A 24,570-nucleotide genomic window follows, 5' to 3' on the forward strand; every position below is an offset into this window, starting at 1 on the left:
TTGTTTTTGGAGATGAAGTCTCGTTCTGTTGTTGCCCAGGCTGAAGTGCAATGGCACTGTCTCAGCTTACTGCAACCTCCGCCTTCCGGGTTCAAATGATTCTCTTGCCTCAGCCTCCCAAGTAGCTGGGACTGGGAGCTACATGCCACCATGCCCAGCTAGTTTTCGTATTTTTATTAGAGACGGAGTTTCATCATGTTGGCCAGGCTGGTCTCAAACTCCTGACCTCAGGTGATCCACCCGTCTCGGCCTCACAAAGTGCTGGGATTACAGGCGTGAGCCACTGCACCCAGCCTATATGATAGTTTTTTTGTCAATCAGATGTTTTTGCTTTAGTTTCAAATGGTTGAACAGCTTATGTTTTTTTTTATTTTCAGAGAAAAAGAATTACGTTTCTGCCTTTTTGGTAGGTTGCAAGCACAGAGGGAGAAGAGAAATTTTGAGCTGAATTTTCTTACTGTCACATAAACCAGTTAAGAATTTTTATTTACAGGCTTCATAATGTTTTTTCTCTAATGCACAGATTTGTCAATGCTTTGTTGTGGGACAATACTGTATTTTGAAAGGGCTACAGGTTTTCTGAGACACAGATACACTTAGCTTTTTGGGTAGCCATCCAGGCATGGGCATAAGTATCCCATGTACTGGTCATCTCCATGTACTCCAGAGTGTTTTACCAATATTGTAATTATTTGTGCCATGAAAAAGCTTGGGAAGCACTTCTCTAGCCCATAGGTTAAAGAATGGGGTTCTTTCTACAAATTGCATATTGTGTGTGTTAGGTAATGAAGCCTATTCTCTTTCATAAATGAGTTTCTTAAAAGAATTGCCTCCAGTAATTCTCAAACATCTGACCATAATCATCTGGAAGGCTTGTTAAAATATAGACTGCTAGGCCCACCAACAGTTTCTGATTCATTAAGTCTAGGGTGGCACCCAAGAATTTACATTTCTAACATGTTCCCAGGTGTTGCTGATGATGCTATTTTGAGGACTGCAATTTGAGAACCATTCATTTACACACAACTTTTTCTACTTTTTCACTTCCCTTGGTTCTTCAGTTTCTTCAACCTGATTTTAATTTTCATCATTCTATCCAATTGTTCTTCCTGACATCTTTTCTAATCTTCATGATTGCCAAATCCAATGCATATTTTTCACCTCCTCATCTTATTTGATATGTAAAAATCATTCAGTATAGTTGATTTCTTCTTTGTTTTAGGAAACTCTATTTGATTTGTAGACCTCCCTCTATCTCCCTCCTTCCTTCCTTTTTTTCTCTGCATGCTGTTTCTGAATCTTTTCTTTTTTTTTTTTTTTTTTTCCTCAAATCAAACCCTAAATGTTAGAATTCAGTTTGGGTTCTCTTCATACCTTATTTTACCCTCTTTTCTAAATGATCTCACATTCTCCTGTCTATATGTTAATTATTGCCAATTTATGTCTCCAGATCAAAACTTTGAGGTTTTTTTTTTTTTTTTTGAGACGGAGTTGCTCTGTAGCCCAGGCTGGAGTGCAGTGGCGCGATCCCGGCTCACTGCAAGCTCCGCCTCCCGGGTTCGTGCTATTCTCCTGCCTCAGCCTCCTGAGTAGCTGGGACTACAGGTGCCCGCCACCATGCCCGGCTAATTTTTTGTATTTTTTTAGTAGAGACGGGGTTTCACCGTGTTAGCCAGGATGGTCTCGATCTCCTGACCTCGTGATCCGCCCGCCTCGGCCTCCCAAAGTGCTGGGATTACAGGCGTGAGCCACCGCGCCCGGCCTTTGTTCTGTTTCTTGAGACAGTCTCGCTCTGTCTCCAGGCTGGAGTGCAGTGAAGCGATCTCAGGTCACTGCAAGCTCCGCCTCCCGGGTTTGTGCTATTCTCCTGCCTCAGCCTCCCGAGTAGCTTGGGCTACAGGCTTGCACCACCATGCCCAGCTAATTTTTTCTATTTTTAGTAGAGGTGGGGCTTCACCATGTTGGCCAGAATGATCTCCATCTCTTGACCTCATGATCCGTCTGCCTCAGCCTCCCAAAGTGTTGCGATTACAGGCGTGAGCCACGATGCCTGGCCAAAACTTTAAGTTTTATTACACCCTGACCAGATTCCTTCTTATATGTCCACTAGGTTCAAATAATATATCAAAAATCAACCACTATATTTAATATATTCTAAGATGTACATTTTTATCATTTTTATATCCTGAAAGTTATGAATCCTATAGTCAATGGCATCATATATTTTATGAAATAGACTAATTCCCTCTTACCCTTCCCTAACAAGAAGTGTTCTTCCTCCAGTCTTCTCCATCTCATAAATTTTTTCTTCCATTCAGTTATTAATGCCAGAAACCGGGGAGTTAACCTTGACTCTTTAGTCTTTTTTAACACTGTTATTTCTACTTCAAAAACATCTCTCAGTCCCTCTTTTCTTACCATGTCTATTGCTATTATCTTTATTCAAGCCATAATTACCTTTCCCAAGGGTTATTGTAAATGTCTTTTAACTTTTGGTGTCATACAACCTAGTCTCTATATAGTACATATATTCATCATTTTAAAATGTTAATCAGATTATGTCACCATTTCACTTAAAATCCTTCAGTGTTTGAAATTTAAAATCTTTAATATGAAATAGAAAGACCTACCTAAGTTGTTCTGTGCTGCCTTACCAGTTTCACTTAATACTATATTCTTCTTCATTCTTTTTGGTTCAGAAACCATGGTGTTCCTTCAGTTCTTTTATAGCACCATGTCACATCTTTCAGTTCTCATCTTAAACATTATTACTTGAGGGGTGTTTGCTGACCCCAAAGTCTAAATTAGATCTTATTGTATTCTTTCATAGTGTCTTGTATTTTTCTATATGACACTGATGATTTGTTCTGTTTCTCTATCCCTACTCTGTTGTAAGCATATTTCATTGTTTTACCCTTTCAAGTAGAGCTTAGCACAATACGTACCAAATGGAAGGTGTTCAGTAAGTATTTTTAGAAAAATAAAATTATAAATAGAATTTTAAAAGATATATGTGTATATATAGACTAAAAAATTTAAGATAAAAATATTTTATATTTTGAAATACTGAGCAAATAAGCATGTAAGTTTGGGAAATGGTGGATATACATTCTTAGTTGCCAATTACATAAATTGTCTGACAAAATTTTTTGTAATTTACTTATTATAAGAATGTGATTTCTGAAAAATGTTGAAAAATCATTTCAAAATATTAAGTGATTCATGATGTTTGTTTATTTTTACTAATAGATATTGAATGAACTTGTTTTATAATTTTCATACAAATTAATCTTTTGTGAAAACCATTTTTTTAACCACACAAATTTTTTAGGAGGTTTTAGCATGATGAAGAATATCATACTGCATTTCAGAAATGACATTTAATTATTTGGCTTTTTAAAATACTGGCTATTGCAAACCAATGTAAAATTTTAAATGTCCCTTAATCTTTGGAGAACAAACTCATGTCTTTAGACCAGCATAGGAGTAAAAAAAAAAAAAAAATAGCATGAATAACAGTGATAGCTAATAGTCTTTTTCAGCATATACATTTTTTTGTTTCTATTTCTGTTTATTATTAGCTTTTTCTCTTTTTGCAGGACTTTCGTAGGGTCTGTCTAGAGATATAAACCTTATATTATACTTTCTATAAATTTTACTCATTTTGAATATTAGCTTTCTTCTGGCATATATATATAGCACTCACTATATATATATATGTATATATATATATATATATAGTGAGTGCTACAGACAAAATTCTTGAGACCAGACAGGATCACATAGTTTAAAATGTTTATAATGTCTCTGTCTGTCCCTTTTTTCACCATCTCCTTTACTGCACTCTTTTGTCTGACTCTCACAGGAGACATGGATTACAACTGGTTGGATCATACGTCTTGGCATAGCAGTGAGGCATCCCCAATGTCTTTGGTGAGACATGTGGAGCCTTACTATTTAATTTTCGTTATCATTTCACTTTTCCTTTTTTATTTACACCTTTGCATGTTTCTTTTTTGTATCTTTTTTTTTTTTTTTATCCCATACCTGTAGGGGACAGTCAAAAGGGAAAAAGAAAAACTAGTGAGCAGGCAGTTTTGTCGGACTCTAACACCAGGTCTGAGAGACAAAAGAAAATGATGTACTTTGGTGGCCACTCTTTGGAAGAGGATTTGGAATGGTCTGAACCTCAGATTAAGGACTCTGGGGTAGATACGTGTAGTAGCACAACCCTTAACGAGGAGCATAGCCATAGTGATAAGGTACTGAGATTGTGGAGCCTGCCTTTTAACCTGCTCATTTGGTCTTCGTTTGCTCTCTGTCACTCATTAAAACAGAACGTAATAAAAGGACAGGGCATCTCAAGGGTCACTGTAGCATTTCTTAAGGTGCAGAAAAGAAAAACAAAACCAAACTAAACAAACAACAAACCAAAAAAAACCTCTTGCTTGCTTTGCTGTTTTTATTGTTTGACGGCATACCAAAAAATAAGTATATGAAAATAAAACTTAGGAACAAAGGAATGTTTTGTCTTTTGTCGCATGAGAGAACCTCGTAATGTTATTAAAAACCACAAATAATAAATAAGTTTTGGATTGGCTTATTTGATTGTTTGTATATATTTTCCTTGGGATGAAAATTAAATTATTAATAGTTTGAATCCCAGGCAAAAGGGAGATAATTGGGTCTGTTTGCACAGAAAAAGTTGTTTTTCTTTTTTCCCTTTCACTGTCATTTTGGTCTTTTGTTTTATTGCCATAGCATTTTAATGTAGTATTAATTAGTATTAGAGCCCTTGCCATCTGCTTTGATATTTATCATTTTTGCTCTTAGGATAGTGGGACTTTTGAAATCTTTTTACCATATAGATGTAATTGACTGGAACTTGTGTTTTGCCTGCTAAATTTTGCATGAAGATATGCCTATTACTTTTTGATAACTGTGAAACTATGATTACACAAATCATTTACTTTCCTTACTTAGAATATCAGTCATAACAGAATAGTGTCATTATTTACAGAGGCCTTGGTTCAGCCCTGAGAAAGAAACTACTAATGTTTTCAAGGTTATTTAACAATGGATATATTGAATTATCTAGTAAAGGTAATTTACTAAATAGATCAAAGACCTGAAAGAATCGTGAAAGAACCTCTGAGAAATGAGAACTGTAATCTATTCTCACCTGTAGATGAAGCCTGTTTCTCCCATGCAGATTCAATTCGGAATTTATTGGGGCTTGTGTACACTTTATTATTTTAATCTAGAAACCTATTCAAAAAAGGCCTCATCATAGGCTCAAATGTAATGTTTTAATATGATTTGACTTTTAAATTTTTACTGTAATACAGGCTTTCAAAATCTTCCAAAAGTGTTTGAAGAGAAAATTTTCATTTTTAAATGAATTCACTTGCATAGAATTTCAATGCATCTTTTCTGCCTGTGAATTATTTTTCAGCATGTAGATAATTAGAGTTGCATGCATTTTCAAAATTTCTCAGATTTTGTAGAGCTATATAACTTCAGTATTGTGTTAGAGAACTGTAAGAATTGGAAGTAATTGGATTTTGAAAAAAACTTTGAGATTATATTGAGGTTATAAGCATAATATAGTACACCCTTATGATCAGTGCTTTGAAATGAAAGCTGGTTTGTGTAATCATAACACTGGAATTCTCAAGTTTAGAGAGGTCGTACAATCAGAGATCATTTGTCAGAAAATGATAAATAAAATCATTTATTTATTTTGTATTTATTTATTTTGTTTGTTGATGCAAAATGTCAGCACCCTGTAACCTGGCAACCATCTAAAGATGGAGATCGTTTAATTGGTCGCATTTTATTAAATAAGCGTCTAAAAGATGGAAGTGTACCTCGAGATTCAGGAGCAATGCTTGGCTTGAAGGTATGTAATAAAATGTATGAGATTTTGGCTCTATACTCTTACAGATTTACCAGAAAAGCAAAGGATAACTCTTTCAACCTGTACCAATTTAGTAGTGTATTTTTCCATTTTCAATAGTTTCTGAAGATTCACACTCATTATCTAAAACATTTCATTTTCCCACTATTATTTAAGAAGTTGCCATAATTCCACAGTAATACTTGTGTATATATAAATTTGGAAGACATTAAAAGTAACCTCATTAAGATCTACTTGAATCTGAAATACAGTAGTCAAACGTATTTTAACTATACAGTTTATTCTTTAAGTCTAAATCTATGTTTATATTTTATTAAAGTGATAGTTTTTTAATAATTACTCAAAATGAAAACTTGGGAAATGTAATATGTATATATGTATATTACATATGTATATATATATAATTTTGTATAAATGCTGTAAAATGTGTATGTGTGTATGTGCATATGTGCACTTAAGAGACAGTACTGTTTGAATTCTAAAAACAAAAATAATTATGCTGGGAGATTAAATACAAATATTGATTTATGTTTTACAGTAAAATACCAGAAAATTATTTGGTAAATACATTAAATAGAGCTTTGTTTGGTTTTTGTGCATCTAGTATAACCAATTAAAACCTGAAATGAATAAAGAATATGCTGAGTGTCATGGTTCATGCCTGTAATCACAACACTTTGGAAGGCCCAGGTGGGAAAATTGCTTTAGACCAGGAGTTTGAGACCGACCTAGACAACATAGTGAAGTCCTGTCTCTACCAAACTTTTGTTTGTTTGTTTGTTTGTTTTTGAGATTCTATGTCCCAGGCTGGAGTGCAGTGGCGTGATCTTGGGTCACTGCAACCTTCGCCTCCTGGATTCAAGTGATTCTCCTGCCTCAGCCTCCCGAGTAGCTGTGACTATAGGCGTGCACCACCATGCCCAGCTATTTTTTTTTTTTTGTATTTTTAGTAGAGACGGGGTTTCACCATGTTGGCCAGGATGATCTTGATCTCTTGACCTTGTGATCTGCCCACCTTGACCTCCCAGCATGCTGGGATTACAGGCGTGAGCCACTGCGCTCAGTCCAAAAAATTTTAAATTAGCTGGACATAGCATTACATGCCTGGAGTCCTAGCTACTGAGGAGGCTGAGGCAGGAGGATTGCCAGGAGTTCGAGGTTACAGTGAGCTATGATCACACCACTGCATTCCAGCCTGGACAACAGAGTGAGACTCTGTCTCTCTCTAAAAAAAGTAAATGTTTTAGAGCTAAGCCATTCCTATAAAAATTGTCCTGTAGAATATAAGAGATATTAGGAAACTTTGGATGTAGGTGGAATTGGGCTATGTGTTAGAACTTTCCTGCATTGCTGTAAAGAAATACCTGAGACTGGGTAATTTATAAAGAAAAGAGGTTTAATCAGCTCATAATTTTGCAGGCTTTAAAGGAAGCATGGTGCCAACATCTGCTTGGCTTCTGGGGAGGCCTCAGGAAGCTCACAATTATGGTCAAAGGTGACGGGAGAGTACGCATGTCACATGGCAAAAGCAGGAGGAAGAGAGAGTGGGAGTGGGAAGCAAGGTGCCACATAGGTTTAAATGACCAGATCTTGCAAGAACTCACTATTACAAAGACAGCACCAAGCCATAAGAGATCTGCCCCATGATCCAAACACCTCTCCTCAGGTTCTACCTCCAGCACTGGGGATTACAATTCAACGTGAGATTTGCACAGCGACAAATATCCAAACTATATCAGACTACTAACATTTATTGTGTGGCATCCATGTGCTTGCACTCACCTGAGCATTTTATATCTGTTATCCTAGAACACTCACAATAGATGAGAAATAGGCTTATAAAGGTGTTTAACTTCCCCATGGTCACAAGATGGTGACGATGGTGGGATTTAAATTCAAATTTGACCATTTCCAGGGACAGTGAGATATGCCTATAGTCCCAGCTACTTGGAAGGCTAAGGCAGGAGGATTGCTTGAGCCCAGGGTTTCAAGTCCAGCCCGAGCAAAATAGTGAGACCTTTTGTCTTAAAAACAATTTTTTTTAATCCAGATATGCCTATTATAGTGTTAGAGTAAAGGTTAGGAAGTCTTGGCTTTAATTCCAAATACAGGAGTTACTAGTTACATGAAACTGGACAAATAAACTTCTCTTAGCTTTAGATTTCTTACCTATTCAATGAGGATAATTGAATTGTTGTAATATGATTAAATAAATCAACATACAAACATTTAGTAAAGTGTCTGGCAAGCTTTAAGATATCAATAATCATTATAGCCAGTATAACTAATTATTATTAATGTTTGTTAAGCCAAGAAAGTTTTTAAATATTTACTTAAGGATATAAGTCAATAAGAGCTATACATTTAATTTTCAGAATCAAACATAGGACTAATTAGTTTATTAACTGAATTGAAGCTATGTGTAATTCACTGTAATTATGGAAAAAATGCATGGAATAAGATACACCCCATGATTTTTGAATTCAAATAACTTTCACTCTATTTAGAAGAGAAAAACCAATTCATTTCAGTCAGTGAGTTGCCATTATTTGCGTCACTTGCCATCAAATTGAGATATTGACTGAATGGCAGTTGATTAGAATCAAAGCATTAGTTTTGTAAGATATACAAGTATACATATGACTCCACAGCAGGTATACATATGACTCCACAGCATTATTCCTAACATTTTTATTCATTTTCTAAAAGTTATATTTTAATAGAAACATAAAAATGAAAAATTAAGATTCAGATGGTCTGAAGTTTATATTACTTCTGATGCGATTAAATAAATTTTGTAATTTTTTTCAAGAAAGATCCATCATCATTAAGCACATTATCAATGTTTCTAAAAGATTACCAATGAAAATTTGGTGGCATATCCTAATTACAGTAAAAGAAACGAAAATTTTGTATTAAAGTATTTACATCCATAATAAGAAATGTTTATATAATTAATGATACTGTAAAAAGGTTTTGGAAATGAGAAAAGCAAGAATTCCTGAATAAGGACAAAAATTACCAATTGTTATGTTGTTTCTAAGTTATGCAACATTTCAGCAAATTATGGATTAAATGGTAAAACAGTTGGAATATGTGAAAAAGACCTAGCTCTTAGGGCATGTGCTAACCTAATAGAGACAATAAATTATTTAAGAAATCATTTTCTGTACATTAAATTAGCGTTTTAGGTGTTGCAAATTGTTCTAGGTATTTTTTTACCTGAATCTTCAACTATGCTTATTTTAACAATATTCCCATGTTAATACTTTCCTCTTTTAAACAGGTTGTAGGAGGAAAGATGACTGAATCAGGTCGGCTTTGTGCATTTATTACTAAAGTAAAAAAAGGAAGTTTAGCTGATACTGTAGGACATCTTAGACCAGGTAGGGTTTTACCTTTGATTATTTACATTTAAACCATTCAACTTTAGTATTTATGAGTTATTTTCATTTATTTAGAAGTGATTTGACAATAACAAAGAGCTCATTTAACTTAGATATAAATCTCTATTTATTAATGGAAAGTCAAAACTATTATTTCTTGAGTCATAGTAGATAAAAATCATTTTTATTTGACTTTATCTTATTTTTTTCTGATTGGTGTTCTAATCTGTATCTAATATTAACCTATTTTGTTTCCCCTAAGACCTTTTTCTTTTCAGAAAATTCCAACATAGTTTAGAACAAACTTTATGGATAAAGACGTATTTCCTACCATGTGTCACCCCTTATCTCTTTGTTAATGGATACTGTTGGAGAAATCCTTGAGTACCTTAAAGAGGATTTGATAATATACTAATTATTAAGGTTTTTACAAGAGAATTTAGATAGTGGAAACTCTTTACAAAAACAAGGTGCTCAGTTGCACATATATTGAGAAACCTGGAGTATAGAGTCATAAAATCTTTAAGGAGGCAACTGATTTTGATAGTTGCTTAGAATTCGAATTTCTATTAAGAAATCCCATAGAGATAATGTTTATGTAATTTTTTCCTCAGATCATTGTCCTTTCCTGTGAAATATACTAATCACCATGGTCATCAAATTTTGTGTCACTGGACCTGTTGTTCTCAGTATATTTCGTATTGTATAATGGTTATTTTATCCTATGGAGTTTATTGAAGTTTAATATGCCCTTAAGTGTAATTTGTTGGATCAAATTTTCTTTATAAGATTATTATTACTGACACACACTATAGGTGATGAAGTATTAGAATGGAATGGAAGACTACTGCAAGGAGCCACATTTGAGGAAGTATACAACATCATTCTAGAATCCAAACCTGAACCACAAGTAGAACTTGTAGTTTCAAGGCCTATTGGGTAAGTTGGTTTCAGTATTTTATATGTGTGTGAAGTTGAACACTGTTAAACAATTTGTAATGTGCCATTTAATAATTTCTGATTGCTTTATGGAAATAAATTATTTTGTAGACAATAACTTTTTCTCTTTCCTTACCAAAAGCACCACATCAAAAATAATGATATCTCTTTATCTGATCATATAGATGGTAGAATATACAGTTAATTACAAAAGAAGAAATATTTAGGTGTTTATTCATTTTGTTGTAACACTTTAGAAGGTGGTTATAGGATTTAGTAGGGGAAGGAGACTATAAATCATCTATAGTCTACAAATTTTACATTTTTCAAAATAGAGATTTCAACATAGGAAAGAAAGGGCCAAAGGACATACAATTCCTAGATAGAGGTAATAGTTTATGGAAAAACATGAAATGTTTTTTAGCAAGGTAGACAAACAGACCAAAAATAAGCAAACACCAAAGTACTCTTTGGCTTTGTAATTTATACCTCTGTTTTATAATGCCTATGCATTAAATATAATGCCTATAAATTACAATTGACAATTTCCAAACACTGGCAATAAATATTAAAGAGGCAAGTGAATTACATTATATGCCAAGGTAAAATATATACCTATATCAGAGTAAAAGCAACAGAAAAATATTACTGTTAGTGAATTATTACATGCAGATTTGGGGTACGAGCATTCTAGGGTAAAGCCTACAGAAATCCTTTGTTGTAGAATGGTAATGTCCAGTTTTAATTCATTTAGGAAATGATGGGCCTGTATTATTTTTATCTCTTTTTTAAAAATGCTGAAGAAAACGACTTAGGGTGGTAGCTTAGTTTTATTGAAATGTTCATTTTAAAGTATTAAATCTGGCACTTGAAATTGTATTCATTTTTTATTTTGTCTTTTCATAGTTTTGTATTATAGTAAAACTGCAGTGCATAAGATTAGTGTATTGATCAAATATATTTCTTGGTATTAAAGGATCTTCAAGTCATATTTTTGTTTAATATTTTAAAGAATTTATAGTCCTTTATGTAATTTACTGAATGAATGTAACCATTAATATTTACCCCTTGTGTCAAATCTCAAATAAAAAGATACAGTTATTTTTGGTGTAAATATAGTTCCAAGGTAATGTTGAGATTCCCCATAAGAAACATGTTTGCCTTTTTCTCAATGATGTTACTACATTTTAAAAGTTTCCGGTGGCTCACGCCTGTAATCCCAGCACTTTGGGAGGGCGAGGCGGATGGATCACTTGAATTCAGGAGTTCAAAACCAGCCTGGCCAACATGGTGAAACCTCGTCTCTGCTAAAAATACAAAAATTAGGCTGAGGCAGGAGAATTGCTTGAACCCAGAAAGTGGAGGTTGCAGTGAGCTGAGATCGCACCACTGCGCTCCAGCCTGGTGACAGAGTGAGACTCCATCTTAAAAAAATAAAAATAAATTAAATAAAATGAGTTTTAATCACAATATGAATATCTTACTTTTTATTTTGGTGATATTTTATTTGCACTTTAATGTTACTGATTTAGAATAGCAGGTAAAACCAAAGAGCAGAATAGAATAAAAATGTATCTGTAAAACTTATCTTGTTGAATACAAATTTTTTATAATGGGTAATTGTGTAGTGAGGCACATAGAAAATAAAGTCTATTTTTAAAAGTATGCTGTGGATGCATGTGAATTTTAATTCCTTTTAAATAATTGGGGTTAGCCCAGGATACTTTTATTAGCAATAAGTACTAAGGCTTATTTGTTTCCTATTTTATATAATGCCACTATTATACACAGTTTTCTTCATTTTACACTCTCCTATTAATAGGTTGATAATGATAAAAAATATGAGTTGCATTAATTGTTGAAACAGTTTCTTTTTCTTTTTTTTTTTTTTTATCATTTCAGAGATATACCGAGAATACCTGATAGCACACATGCACAACTGGAGTCCAGTAAGTTTTATTTATGCTGGAAGAAAATGTTATTTATAATTGCATTCATCAGAAGTCAGATGAAGTATTTAGCTAGTAATGTGAAGTAAGAAATATGATAACCTTGTTATTAAGTCTGTAAGCATATAAAGATGGAAAATTTAGTATTATTTCATGTCACTGTGGGAAAAAATACAAAAATGTAGAATATTTTAAGTTTTTTTTAAACACGTCTTATTACAGATTTTTAGATAGCATTATTAAGGTATACTACAATAAACTGCACATACTTACAGTACACAATTAGGTAAGTCTTGAAATACATATATACCTGTGAAACCATCATCCCAACAAAAAATCATGAATATATTCACTACTCCCAAAAATTCACCCCCAAAACTTCCCCTAGTTTTAAAATTTGTAACCTCATCCTCATTAAGTGGGGGGAAATGCTTGGAATAAACTAGTGAATAATTACATTTATTCTAATTTATATTTTTGAAAAGTGGGATAACAGTTCTGATTTAACATCAGAGCAGTAGTGGAACAATAAATACAGAAGTTTAATGTCAAATTTATCTATAATTTTAAAAACTATTTGAGTGCTATTTCAAATGTTAATTTTTTCCAATGAACTAAGTTACTTTATTGATTGAGAGTACAGTAAGGGATATTGGGAGAGAGGAAAAAAAGGATTGCAGTTTGAAATATGTTGATCAGGATAGACCACACTGAGAAGGAAGGATTGAAGGAAACATTTGGAGTGGCTGCCTGGGGGGAAATCTTTCCAGGTACAGGATAGGTGGATGCAATGGCAAGAAAGCCTAAGGTGCATTTAAGGAAATTCAACGAGGCCAGTGTAGCTGAATGGAGTGAGCAAGAGGAAGAATGGTATGAATGAGGATAGAGGAATAATGAGCAAATTGCATAGGCTATATAACCCACTGTAAGGACTTTGACTTTTACTTTCAGGAAAATTGGGAGCTATCTAGGATGGTTTTGTGTTAAAATCTGGCTACTAGATTGCAAATAGATTAAATAGAGTTGAGGGTAAAAGCAAAGAGACTAGGGAGAAGGCTAATCTAGTGGCAAGATAGTGGTGACTTAAACCGTGGTGGTGGCAATGAGGATGGTGAGAAGTGGTCAGATTCTCTATATACCACAATAATTGAGAATGTACTATTAAAATAGATGTTTTTTACTTTCATATTTACAATTACAAGTTTCTTTAAAGTCTTTATCAGAGTAGTCCTTTGAATGCCATAGCTCTATACTTTACAATATGGTCCCATGGCTTGATTTAGTATCTTTGACTACGTGCTAAATGATTTTATCCAAAATAATATCATGATCACATAAAACTGTAACATAAATAATAAAATTATAATTATAATAAAATGATATTATCATCATTATCCTTATTGCTCCCATTTTATTTAGTACTTGTAACTGTGCTTGATGTTGTACCTATACCATCACATTTAATTTTTACAACAATCCTATGGGGTAGGTTAAAATTTTTATTCACCTTTATTACATCTCTCAGATATTGCATGAGCAGCATGGAAACCTTTATCTTATTTTAGCTATTTAAAAAGACCCCTACAATTCCAAAATTGTTTCTGAGGAGACAGGAGTCCTTTCTCAGATTAGATCCAATCTTTTATTCTTTAAACATTGATTTTTTCCAAGCCCCTGTCCTTAACCCTCTTTATTCCTGGTTACTCAATAAAGTTTTTTCTTCTTATGGTTGTAATTGCCAGCTGTATGACTTCCAAGTTTACATTATCAAAAGGAGCTATCATTGTCCCTACACACCTGGATGTTCAAAGAATACATTCTGTTGTGTCTTCCTGCTGCCTGAAGCTTAACAACCTTTATTGTAAAAAACAACAACAATGACAACAACAACAACAAAAAACCCAGCTTATTTCTTAGTAGAAAGGTTTCATTCTTTCTACTTGCTAGTAATATAAAAGGTATCACCATTACTTCTAATCCCAAGGCTTGCAGTTTCCCCTCATTTCCAATTAGGCATACCACTCTACAGGTTAATTTCCAACACTAGTCTCTACTTTGACATTTGGTCCCATCTGTACTTCCACATACCTGCTTTACATCTCCCATTGGATGTCCCAGAGATGTTGTAGGTTCACTGTATTCCCAATTAAGTTTTTATACATCCATTCCCTTAAATATAGGTCTTCCTGGCCGAGCATGGCGGCTCACGCCTGTAATCCCAGCACTTTGGGAGGCCGAGGCTGGTGGATCACGAGGTCAGGAGATCGAGACCATCCTGGCTAACACGGTGAAATCCCGTCTCTACTAAAAAAAAAAAAAATACAAAAAATTAGCCGGGCGTGGTGGCAGGCGCCTGTAGTCCCAGCTACTTGGGAAGCTGAGGCAGGAGAATGGCGTGAACCCAGGAGGAGGAGCTTGCAGTGAGCCGAGATCACACCACTGCACTCCAGCCTGGGCGACAGAATGAGATTCCGTCTCAAAAAACAACAACAACAAAAAAAAAACCAAGTCTTCCCCAGTGTTCTGAATCCCAATGAATATCAGCATGTTCTGTCGAGAGAACACGACAGACATACGGGGAATGTTCTTGTCCCCAAGAATCAAAATAGTGACAATAAATATTTAACATTTTATTCCTTTTTTTCATGCCCCTTACTTCTTTCTGCTAGTTTGTTATATTCTGCCAGACATCGTTTTAAAAATTTAATAATTTTGGACTTATTTTCTTAATATTTGCAAATGTAGTCTTTCAGTTGCTTTAATGATTTATGTTTTGATTACTCCTTGTTTCTACTTTTAAATTTTTCTTAATATGTCATTGTAAGATATGAATATAGTACACTTAATAGATAGTAACTAAGTCCTGAGGTAGAGGCCTGTCTCTACTATAATTGGCACAGAAAATGGTTCACTGTTGGTCTTAAGAGAATCCCTGTAGTGCACTTTTGCTTCCAAAAAAACCCTTTAAGAATATTTGGAAAGTTGTGTCTAAGAAAATGGTCTATATAATGACATTTTGTGGACATCAGAAAAATAAATAATTTAAAAGATATATGGCAAAACTTACTAAATACTTGTGAAGAGCCATTGTTATTATTCGCTATGTGTAATTATCGTTTCAGGTTCTAGCTCCTTTGAATCTCAAAAAATGGACCGTCCTTCTATTTCTATTACCTCTCCCATGAGTCCTGGAATGTTGAGGGATGTTCCACAGTTCTTATCAGGACAACTTTCAGTATGTAGTCATTACATTTACTCTTCTTTTTGGAATATCAAATAGTGTTTTTAAAATACGATGCTCGTTTTTTACAAACCAAGTTATTCCTAGAACATAATTGTGCTTTTAACCTCCCACTTTCTCATTCTTTTAATTTTTGAAATCCAATTTTGATTATTTATCATATTGCTTCATTTATTAAGAGTTAGATTTTCTGGAATTTAATAAAAGTTAGATTTTGTAAAGGTACCTAAACTTTTTTTTATGTTAGTAATTATAACAAAATTCAAGTTCATAATTTTTGCTCTATACCTTAAGATGACTATAAATCGTCATAGATTTTTAAGAGAAATAAAAATGTTGCACTATATAAAGATGGTATTTCAGATAAAAGTAAATACGTATTCTTCACTGCTTTTCAACTTTAAGGATATTTGGTGTCAGTTCATAGTAATCATTGGAGTTGAATATTGCTATGAAATATAATGATATTTGAGATGTTTTTATCAATAGACAAAATGAAATAAATAGAGAAATATATAATGGATTGCCAAATACTTCAGATAACTTTGCACATTAAGTGATCCCTGATTTGAACATTTTAAAATAAAACTTAAATGTTCATTTATGAATTTTATATTGTGTTGATATTAGAGAAACTTTACAAATGTTAAGTCTTTACTTTTTATTCATTTGTTCTGTTGTAATTCCCTCATTAAACCATTTTAAAATAGTGAAATAATAAATTTATTGTTATATATTAGAAAAATACAGGTTAATATTACCAGTATTGTTGGTGATTACCAAACTTGAAATTTCATTAGTATTAAAATGCTATTTAGGTTGTCAAAATTCAGACCTTGAATTTTGGATTAAAAAAAAGTTACAGTTAAAAATTAAATTATTTGAGGCTGATATTTTAAGCCCAAAAAAGATAGCTCTTTGTTAAATTAGCTATGAAATTTCTCCTTTGGTTTTTTTTGGGGGGTGGGGTGGGGAGGAAAGGGTAGTATTTGATTTTTCTGAAGTATTTTCATTAATTAAAAGGAGTTATAGGAAGTATATGCAAAAAGGAAAAAAGTTCATTTGAAGTTATTAAAAAAATCATTAGACATGTCTTTTTTAGAATGATTTTGACCATAAAGGTGAGAATAACAGAAAAGTTACGTAAGGAATATGTGATGCTATTAGGAGATTGTAAATGTTCCACTAAAATATATTTCTTCCTTTATTATCTTTTTTCCTTTCTATTTCATAAACAGAGTGAACTTTTTCATTTGAGGCCAGTGGTCTTTTTTCAAGTCTACAAAATAAGTAGCATCTTTCTACTTATTCTTACATATATCGACAGCCCATATGTTGTCATTTATAGTTACAAATGTGTATTTTCTTCTACTATACTATAAAATGCTAATAAATGTTGTTTCTTATTATGGAACCATTTCAATAGTTCATCCTTAAATAATGATCCCAGCCCCAAAAGTCTGTCTGTCTGTCTGTGTCTGTGTGTATGTATAATTTGCTTGAGTTGGTAAAGAAGGAGTGGAAGTTAGATTTCTATAATAAGTAAGTATCACTTTGTTATCTCATTTGAATCCCAAGGTCTTATTACAGATTGGACTAAGAGGGTAGGATGAGAAGCATAGTTCAGGGATTTAGACAAATTTCAAATTCAACTATTTTTCTTCATGGTTCAAAATTAATATGGTAAAAGGTACATCTGTTAAATATTTGGGGGAAATATAAACTTACGAGTTTCACTTCTAAATTTATGTATAATGATGTAAAGTTATAGTCTTTAGATTTATAAATGATTTTGTAATTTAAAATGTGTACTATTTTCTCCTTTTCTTATGACTTGGAAGGAATATGTTCCACTATGATATTAGTAGTAAAACTTTTAGCTGTATATGTTTTGAAATTGTTCACACATATACCCATACCCCACCCACATATATAAAAAATATTGGTTATAAATATACTGCATATTTATTGTGGGAAATCTGGAAAGTACAGAAAATTAATAAGACATAAAATCACCTATAATCCTGACACTAAAATATAACCATTCACTACATGTAAATTTTTAAACAAAACTAAAAAAAAAAATATGCTTTTGAATCCTGATTTTTCTGTTAGTAATATTGTGGGCTTTTTCCTGTCTTTAAAAATTCCTCTTAAAATTGTTTTAATGGCCATTTTAATACTTCATTGTAACCTAAATCACTATTATAGGTTATCTTGCTTGTTTCTAACTTATATTTTTATGAATAATGATACCGTGGAAATCCTTGAATATAAATCTTGAATATTTTTGTTAGGACAAAATTAAATTGTCAGGATAACTTTCCAGAAATAAAATTATAATATAAAAGGCAAAGGAAAATTTTAGGATTCTTGAAATCTATTTTCAAATTTTTCCTTCAGAAATGATTTTACCTAGTTAAACTCCAATCATCTACTTAAGAAATATATGTTAAGTTTTGACCCCCACATCAGGTATAGTGCTAGTCACTGTGAATACAAGTTTTTACCTTCATGTAATTTATGAATTTTATTCTTATATTTTTGCATCCAAGAAAACATAACTAAGATGCTATCTTGTATATGATAGTTCCCTTTATATTTAATCCTGTCTCTATCAGCCTGGAGACAATTTTGGTTTGCTCTAATGATGTAGAGGTTGGAAAAATATATCTACATATATCAACCCTAAGGAAAACTAGGAAGTCATAAACCAACATGACAATTCCTTTTTCCTTCTTTTCTACCTTTGGACATTTTTGCTTTTGGTTAGTTTTTACTTAGGCCCATACTTCACTTACAAAATTATGAAACTGCTAATGCCTGAGAACAATGATAATTTTTATAGTATGTGAGCTGACCTTCCTAATATTCTGTCAGTTCATGTCTCAAATAGAAAATATATACATATAATATCATTCTCAAAGGAGGTGATTATAAAAAACATGTAATGTAAATTTGTTGTTTACATTGTCATGCTCAAGGCTGTTGATTTTTTTAAATGTATGCAATTTATTTTCTCTCCATGGTTGAATTGTCCTGCTGCTTATTATTCTAGAGCATAACAGTGAACATGCCATTAATGTATTTGGTGAAGAAAATCAGCATGAGTTCAGGTTTATGCCACGTAGGCTGTATGTTAGCATTTTCACTGACAGCACTCCCTTATTAGGACTCCATTTTTCATATGTGTTCTTCCAGAATTTAGCAGTTTTTTCCTTCAGTGGATTACTTTTGTAGTTCTTAATAGTTTTAATTAGTTTATAGTCTTTGGCTAGTTTTATAATAGGGCGTTAAAAGAAAATATAGCTTTCAATTATTTTCAAAGTGAGAAAAGGCTCAGAATTCTCTTTCTGTGGGAACATATTACACAATTGATACTATTGATAATCATATTCTATTTCATTCACTTCATGATCTGTGATTGATTTACGGTTGCAATGTTTTTCCAAGTTACTTTTAAAAATATCTTTTGACTCTATTTTAAGTAAATATTACAAATATCCATTTTCTATGCCTATTTAAAAGGAATACATAATTTAAGGAGAGGTATGTGTCCTTTCTATCTCCCTAGAAACTCCATAGCCTTTTAAAAACTTTCTATAAATGACAGGTTTTTTTGAGCTTTTATCTTTTACATTTCATTGTTGTAACTTTGTTATTCTGAAAGTATTGTATGAAAGGAATGTTCTAAAGATAGTAGTGCAATTAATAGTGGAAAGTGACATTAAAAATGCAAAATGAATTGTGGGGTACAAATTCAAATTCTTCATTTGTATGAAGCCTGAATTCTTATAGAGATCATCAGGTCTCTCATGCTTACAATAAATGAATTAATAGTAATTACAAATTACAGTGAGACACATAGTAGTTTGCCATCCCTATCTGAAATATCTATAGAGACAGAAAGCAGTGGTTACTAATGGACAGCGAGATGGAAAAGTAGGGAGTGATTACGTAAAGTTCAGAGTGTTCTGGGATGATGAAAATATTTTGAAACTGGAAGGAGGTGGTGATTCCACAGAATTCTGAACACAGTAATTGCCACTGAATTGTATACTTTAAAATAGTCAGTTGTATGTTTTGTGAATTTTACCTTAATTTAAAAAATATTGTCAACACAAAAAGATATTTTTATAGCCATATTTTAAATATAAACTCATGGGTGAAGATTAGGTGTAAATTGCCATAGGTCTTAGAAGGTTGATTTCAGAAGTCTGTGAGATGCATGTATGAGTTCATTTTAGAACATGGAAAAATGTTTGCTTTAAAGGATTAATTTATTTTAAAGTATTATTTCTTTTAAAGTGAATCTTTTATTTTATGACATAATATTTACTTGTAAAAATATTCTGTAACATTAATATTTTTGGTCTAAAACAAAACAGGTAGGAGGACAGGGGAAATAAAATGTATTTCTAAAGTACCTTGTTTAGTCCCTGTCTTCAACATGCCAAATTTCTCTATGAATTTCATATATCCCCTCTGTCATTTGCTAAAGCATTATAATAGCCTGTGGTTATGCCGACAGACATCAGTAACACACTCCACATCTGAATATTTCTTTCTTCCTTTGGGAATATTTCCACATAAAAAGGAAGACAGCTTAGATTTGAAACTGCCTTGGTTTTGAAAGAGACAGAGAGAGAGAGAGAGAGAGAGAGAGATTGAGAGAGAGAGAAAGATGACTCATGATTGAATGACACTCTGCTTTTAAGTCTGCTTTCCTTTGGGTTTTAGATTTATGTCTTAAATAAACGTGTCTGTTCAATGCCAACTGAATTGAGCAAAAGTACTCCTAGTACTCATTATCTGTTTCCAGTTAGCAGTGAAAAGACAGAAGCCTTTAACTATTTATGATTTTGAAGTAGACAAGAGAGACATCCCTAAGAAATGTGAGGAATGGGATGGAGTCTTGGTGATAGAAGCAGAATTAAATGCCTTGAAATCCATTCCCAAACCTGATTATGTTCTGATTTAACTGTTGGAATGCCTAATAAAGGCACAACATTCTGATTTTTGTGGTGTCTTTTGGAAACTGTTTCAACATGAAAACAAAAGTCAGTAAGAGAAAAATTTGATTTGATTCTGAGAATTTGATTTAGTTATTTAATTAGAACTGGGTTCTATTTTCTGTCTTTAAACTATCTTGCTTTTTGTTTGAGTATGGGCAAGTGTGACTAGCCCTTTTCTGTGTTTCCTCATCTACAAATTGTGAGTAGAAGCAACTACCTCATAAAGTTGTTGGAAATACCATGAGGCAATAAACTTACAATAAACTGTCAATAAAGGCTTGGAAAATTATAACAAACTGTATAAGCAAAAAGAAATAAGATATTGTCATTAATAGGTGTGATTAGCAATAAGCAGTGTTATCTTGAGTGATACATAATAAATGTCTGATGATGGTGTTTCAATACTAGAACCTCATAGGGATTCACCAAGTATGAATCAACTAATTAGTCCAATGTATTTTGGCACACTTTTATTTTAATGTGTTTATTCTTTTAAGAAATTCTAAAGCCAACTTGGCTAATAATTTTTGGACTTTGGGTAGACATACTTTGGAGAAGTCACACAATTACTTCCACAGATGGCTTTTCACTAATAACTCTGTAATACATTTTCAACTAACTTCTTTTTGCACTATTCTGTTTTTTATGTAGTGTGTTTAAGGATAAAAGATGAAATTTATTGATTCTTGGGTTATGCTTATAATCATTCTTTCAAAGTGCTAGCCCAAATATATTATTTTATATCCAGTCTTAATTCTTGTTATGTGAACTACATTTGAAAAATTGGATTATACAAATTCTAATATTTTGTATAGTTTTTAATGTTTTTTGGCATTGGACAAAATTAATTTATTCATCACACTGAAGTACTTAATTTTGATAAATATTGTCATGGAAAAATTGTATTTAAGGGATAGTTGTATGTGTTTGTTTTTACTTTTGGTCTTTTAGTTCCAGCGTGTTGTCCTTTTTGGTTTTGTTTTATTGCTTTTTTCTTTAATTTTGCTTACCAGAGCCAAAGCCTTAGTAGAAGAACAACGCCTTTTGTTCCTAGGGTTCAGGTAAAGGCCTTGTCTGCCTGATAGAAACTAAAGTTGTGTTTAACCCTTATTTGTATGTTTTTGGAAAATGCGTTAGTAGGAAAACTTTTTTTGGTATGTTGCTCCAAATCATATTATTGACTTTCAAATCATTTTATTAGCCAGCCTGTAAAATTTTGCATGGGGATTAGAATATTGAATAAAAATTTAAAGAGACATCTTTGTTAGTGATTTTATATGATAAACTAAATATTAAACCTTATAGATTTCAAAATGGAATTTAATGTAGATTTAATGTAGATTCTACATATATATGACATTTACAGAAATAGCTAATTTTATACTGTTGATATTTTCCTTTATTACACTAAGGTTGCTGTCTCTTTAAATCACTCATTATGTCACTTAACATCTATATTCTCTTGCATTTTCCAAGTAATAACTCCTTGAGGAGATTGGCAAATAAATTTGTACCTTATTTAAAATATGAATTTTACACATATTATATATAAGGTTCAGGTTTTGGAAAGTATTTTGCTTTGAAAGAACAAAATTATAATCTAAATAAAATAAGTTGGATTTATTTTGTTAATATTTTGCCATTGTTTTATTTAATTTTATGTAATACTTGGGTACAAGTTGTTTGCCTCTTTTCATTAGGAAACCCTTATATGGTAAAGTAATGGCAATATAGTTTTTTTTAAGTAGTATTATGCTCTCCTTGCTTTGCTGCATGTTGTTTTTAATAAATTTGTTGCTTCTGAGTAATACTTATTTTGTTTAAACTTTTAAAATTAAATTATTCTTGTTAATATTATACAATATAAAATATTTACCTATGCTGCTTAGGTCCTACTTAGGAAAATTAAAAATAGTTACATGCTAAAGCTGGAATGAGAAATATTTTAAAACAATTTAAATTATACTAATATTTTTATTAATGAAATTGGGGCTGAACAGGAACTATGTCAGGACCAGAATTGTGAAGACATGTTTGTTATATTTGGGGGAATCAACAGCTATATTTTAAACACTTATTTAAAAAGCACAGATAAGAAATTAAGAATGTTATAAAGTGATGTACCTAATAAAACCTGTTTTGATTATGTGAACTGGATATCTATTAAAAACTTCAATGCAAATCCTATAATATAAATAAAAATTAGGGCTATATTCAAATACTCAGTTTAAGGCAGTCTATTAAAAGGTGTAATTTTGGTCAAATAATTAGTAAAGTTAAAATGTGCCTATTTGCTATTTAAATCATTTTAATATTTGCACATTTATAATTTATACTTTAGTAAACTCTAAAATATTATACCAAAAATATGAAAGCCATATGTTTACTCTGCGTGAGAAATTGATAATATTAGTAACTGATAATATTTTGGTTTTCCATGGCATAAGGAAATCTGAAAAGAATACTCTGTATCAGACTTTTGAAATATATATCTCAAATGCTAGTTTTAATGATTTTAAAGGAGAAAAAATATTGATGGTGGAGATGGCAACAAGTACTTAGTTTAACCCCCCAAAACGTTCTCATAGAAATCAATAATTTGCTCTAATAATTTTTAGCTTAGTCTCATAATAATTATTGTTTCTTAAATGTAACATTTATTGGAAATAAATTGCAGAATCTTTTTTTTTCCTTTGAGGTGCTTAATATTCATGTCATGACCCTCAGAGAAAGCTTTTTAATGTCTCAGAAAAAATGAAGCCATGAACTCTTTAAAACTGGTGAAAATAGAGAATACCATAGAAATCAGTTGGGTTTTTGTCACACATTTAGAACCATGATACTATCTATAACACCTCTTTGATCTCATATACAATTAAACACTCCTGCATTTCTTTCTTTCTTTGTTTTTCACTTATGTCTTTTGCCAGAAGAATAGTCTCTTTTTTGCCCGTTTTTCTTATCTGTATCTATGTTCTAATATTATTAGACAAGCAAATATTTGAACTGTTTTCCTTTCGTATTTTGGAGACTTTTTTCTTCAAGTTGTTAATCTCTTAATCTAAGGCAGTGGTTCTCAAATTTTAATGCGCTTGAGGATCACCAGAGGACTTGTTAAAATCCAACTTCCAGGGCCTCATTCTGATTCAGTAGGTGAGAAGTGGGCCCCAGGAATTTGTAACTTTTTAATAAATAAGTGAGATAATACTGACACGGAAAGTTTATTAATCACAATTTGAGAAATACTTGTCTAGGGTCTATTTTTGTACTTAGCAGCTAAATTGGTAACTATAATTTAAACAATTTGAATATTTCTTACTCATTCCTATAAAAGGGCTGATTCCATTTGGCAAAAAAAAGAAATAATTTTATATACTTTTTGGGGCTGTCAGTTTACCTTTTCTGACTCAAAAGTTGTTCAGTGTCTCATTCTCTAGGATATGAAGTGAGGGACTCGACAAAGCTATGTTGGAATTGGAACTGAACTGCCAGTGTTTCACGATAACCAGTAGTGATTTTTAACTGTTATTCTCAAGTTCCAAATTTCTGTCCATTTCAGTTTCAACATAGTGGTTAGGTATGTGCTGAGTTCTGGGCCAAGATATGGATCAGAGCCATAATTATCATAGATCCTGACATAGTAGAATCAGACATCTAGGTGTGCAGGTGTGAGGTATATGTGTGAGGGGTGATAACTGTTAAATCAAGTGAATTCAGCAGTTGGATATGAAGTTCCCTTCCCTAATTATGGCACAGGGAAATGGTTCTCATTTTCTTATCTCAAATAATAAAATGTAATATTTTATCCTAAGGATATTATTCATCAACTTCACAAAAGAATGAAACTTAATGTCTGAATAAGGAAAAATTTTAAAGATGAATTCATTATCATTTTAAGTTCAAACTGAAGGAATCTATTGACTAAAGCTACTAGTAAATCCCTTTTGCCTATAATATTTTAAATGTTTTTAACTGTGAAACAACATAAAACATTTACTTGAAAATTCCCTATGAATGTTATATAAACAGGATATTATCTACTCAATTCATTTTGAGCACTTATTCTGAACTCAGTATTGTAGGAGAACCAAAATGAACTAGTGATTCTTGCATAAGTAAA

At 32.2% G+C, this 24,570-nt stretch overlaps 1 protein-coding gene across 48 annotated transcripts in view; it reads left to right on the forward strand.

The window, feature by feature from the left end:
• Positions 1-24,570, forward strand: part of RIMS2 (regulating synaptic membrane exocytosis 2) — a 773,441-nt gene that overhangs the window by 414,712 nt on the left and 334,159 nt on the right. For 22 of the 48 annotated variants that reach the window (XR_010141279.1, XM_063726779.1, XM_063726784.1 and 19 more), the window contains 7 exons: positions 4,054-4,262; positions 5,783-5,902; positions 9,207-9,306; positions 10,122-10,245; positions 12,148-12,194; positions 15,317-15,429; positions 21,464-21,511. Coding sequence is in view for 47 of the 48 variants with exons in the window: in XM_063726779.1 (XP_063582849.1) it covers positions 4,054-4,262; positions 5,783-5,902; positions 9,207-9,306; positions 10,122-10,245; positions 12,148-12,194; positions 15,317-15,429; positions 21,464-21,511 (761 nt within the window). In the remaining variant the exon portion in view is untranslated. Of the gene's footprint in view, positions 1-3,865; positions 3,934-4,053; positions 4,263-5,782; positions 5,903-9,206; positions 9,307-10,121; positions 10,246-12,147; positions 12,195-15,316; positions 15,430-21,463; positions 21,512-24,570 lie in introns of those variants that run through there. The other 26 variants (XM_063726782.1, XM_063726785.1, XM_024250751.3 and 23 more) reach the window with 4 other exon arrangements.

This window comes from Pongo abelii, chromosome 7 (genome assembly GCF_028885655.2).
Source record: "Pongo abelii isolate AG06213 chromosome 7, NHGRI_mPonAbe1-v2.0_pri, whole genome shotgun sequence".
In the NCBI taxonomy this organism is placed as follows: domain Eukaryota; kingdom Metazoa; phylum Chordata; class Mammalia; order Primates; family Hominidae; genus Pongo; species Pongo abelii.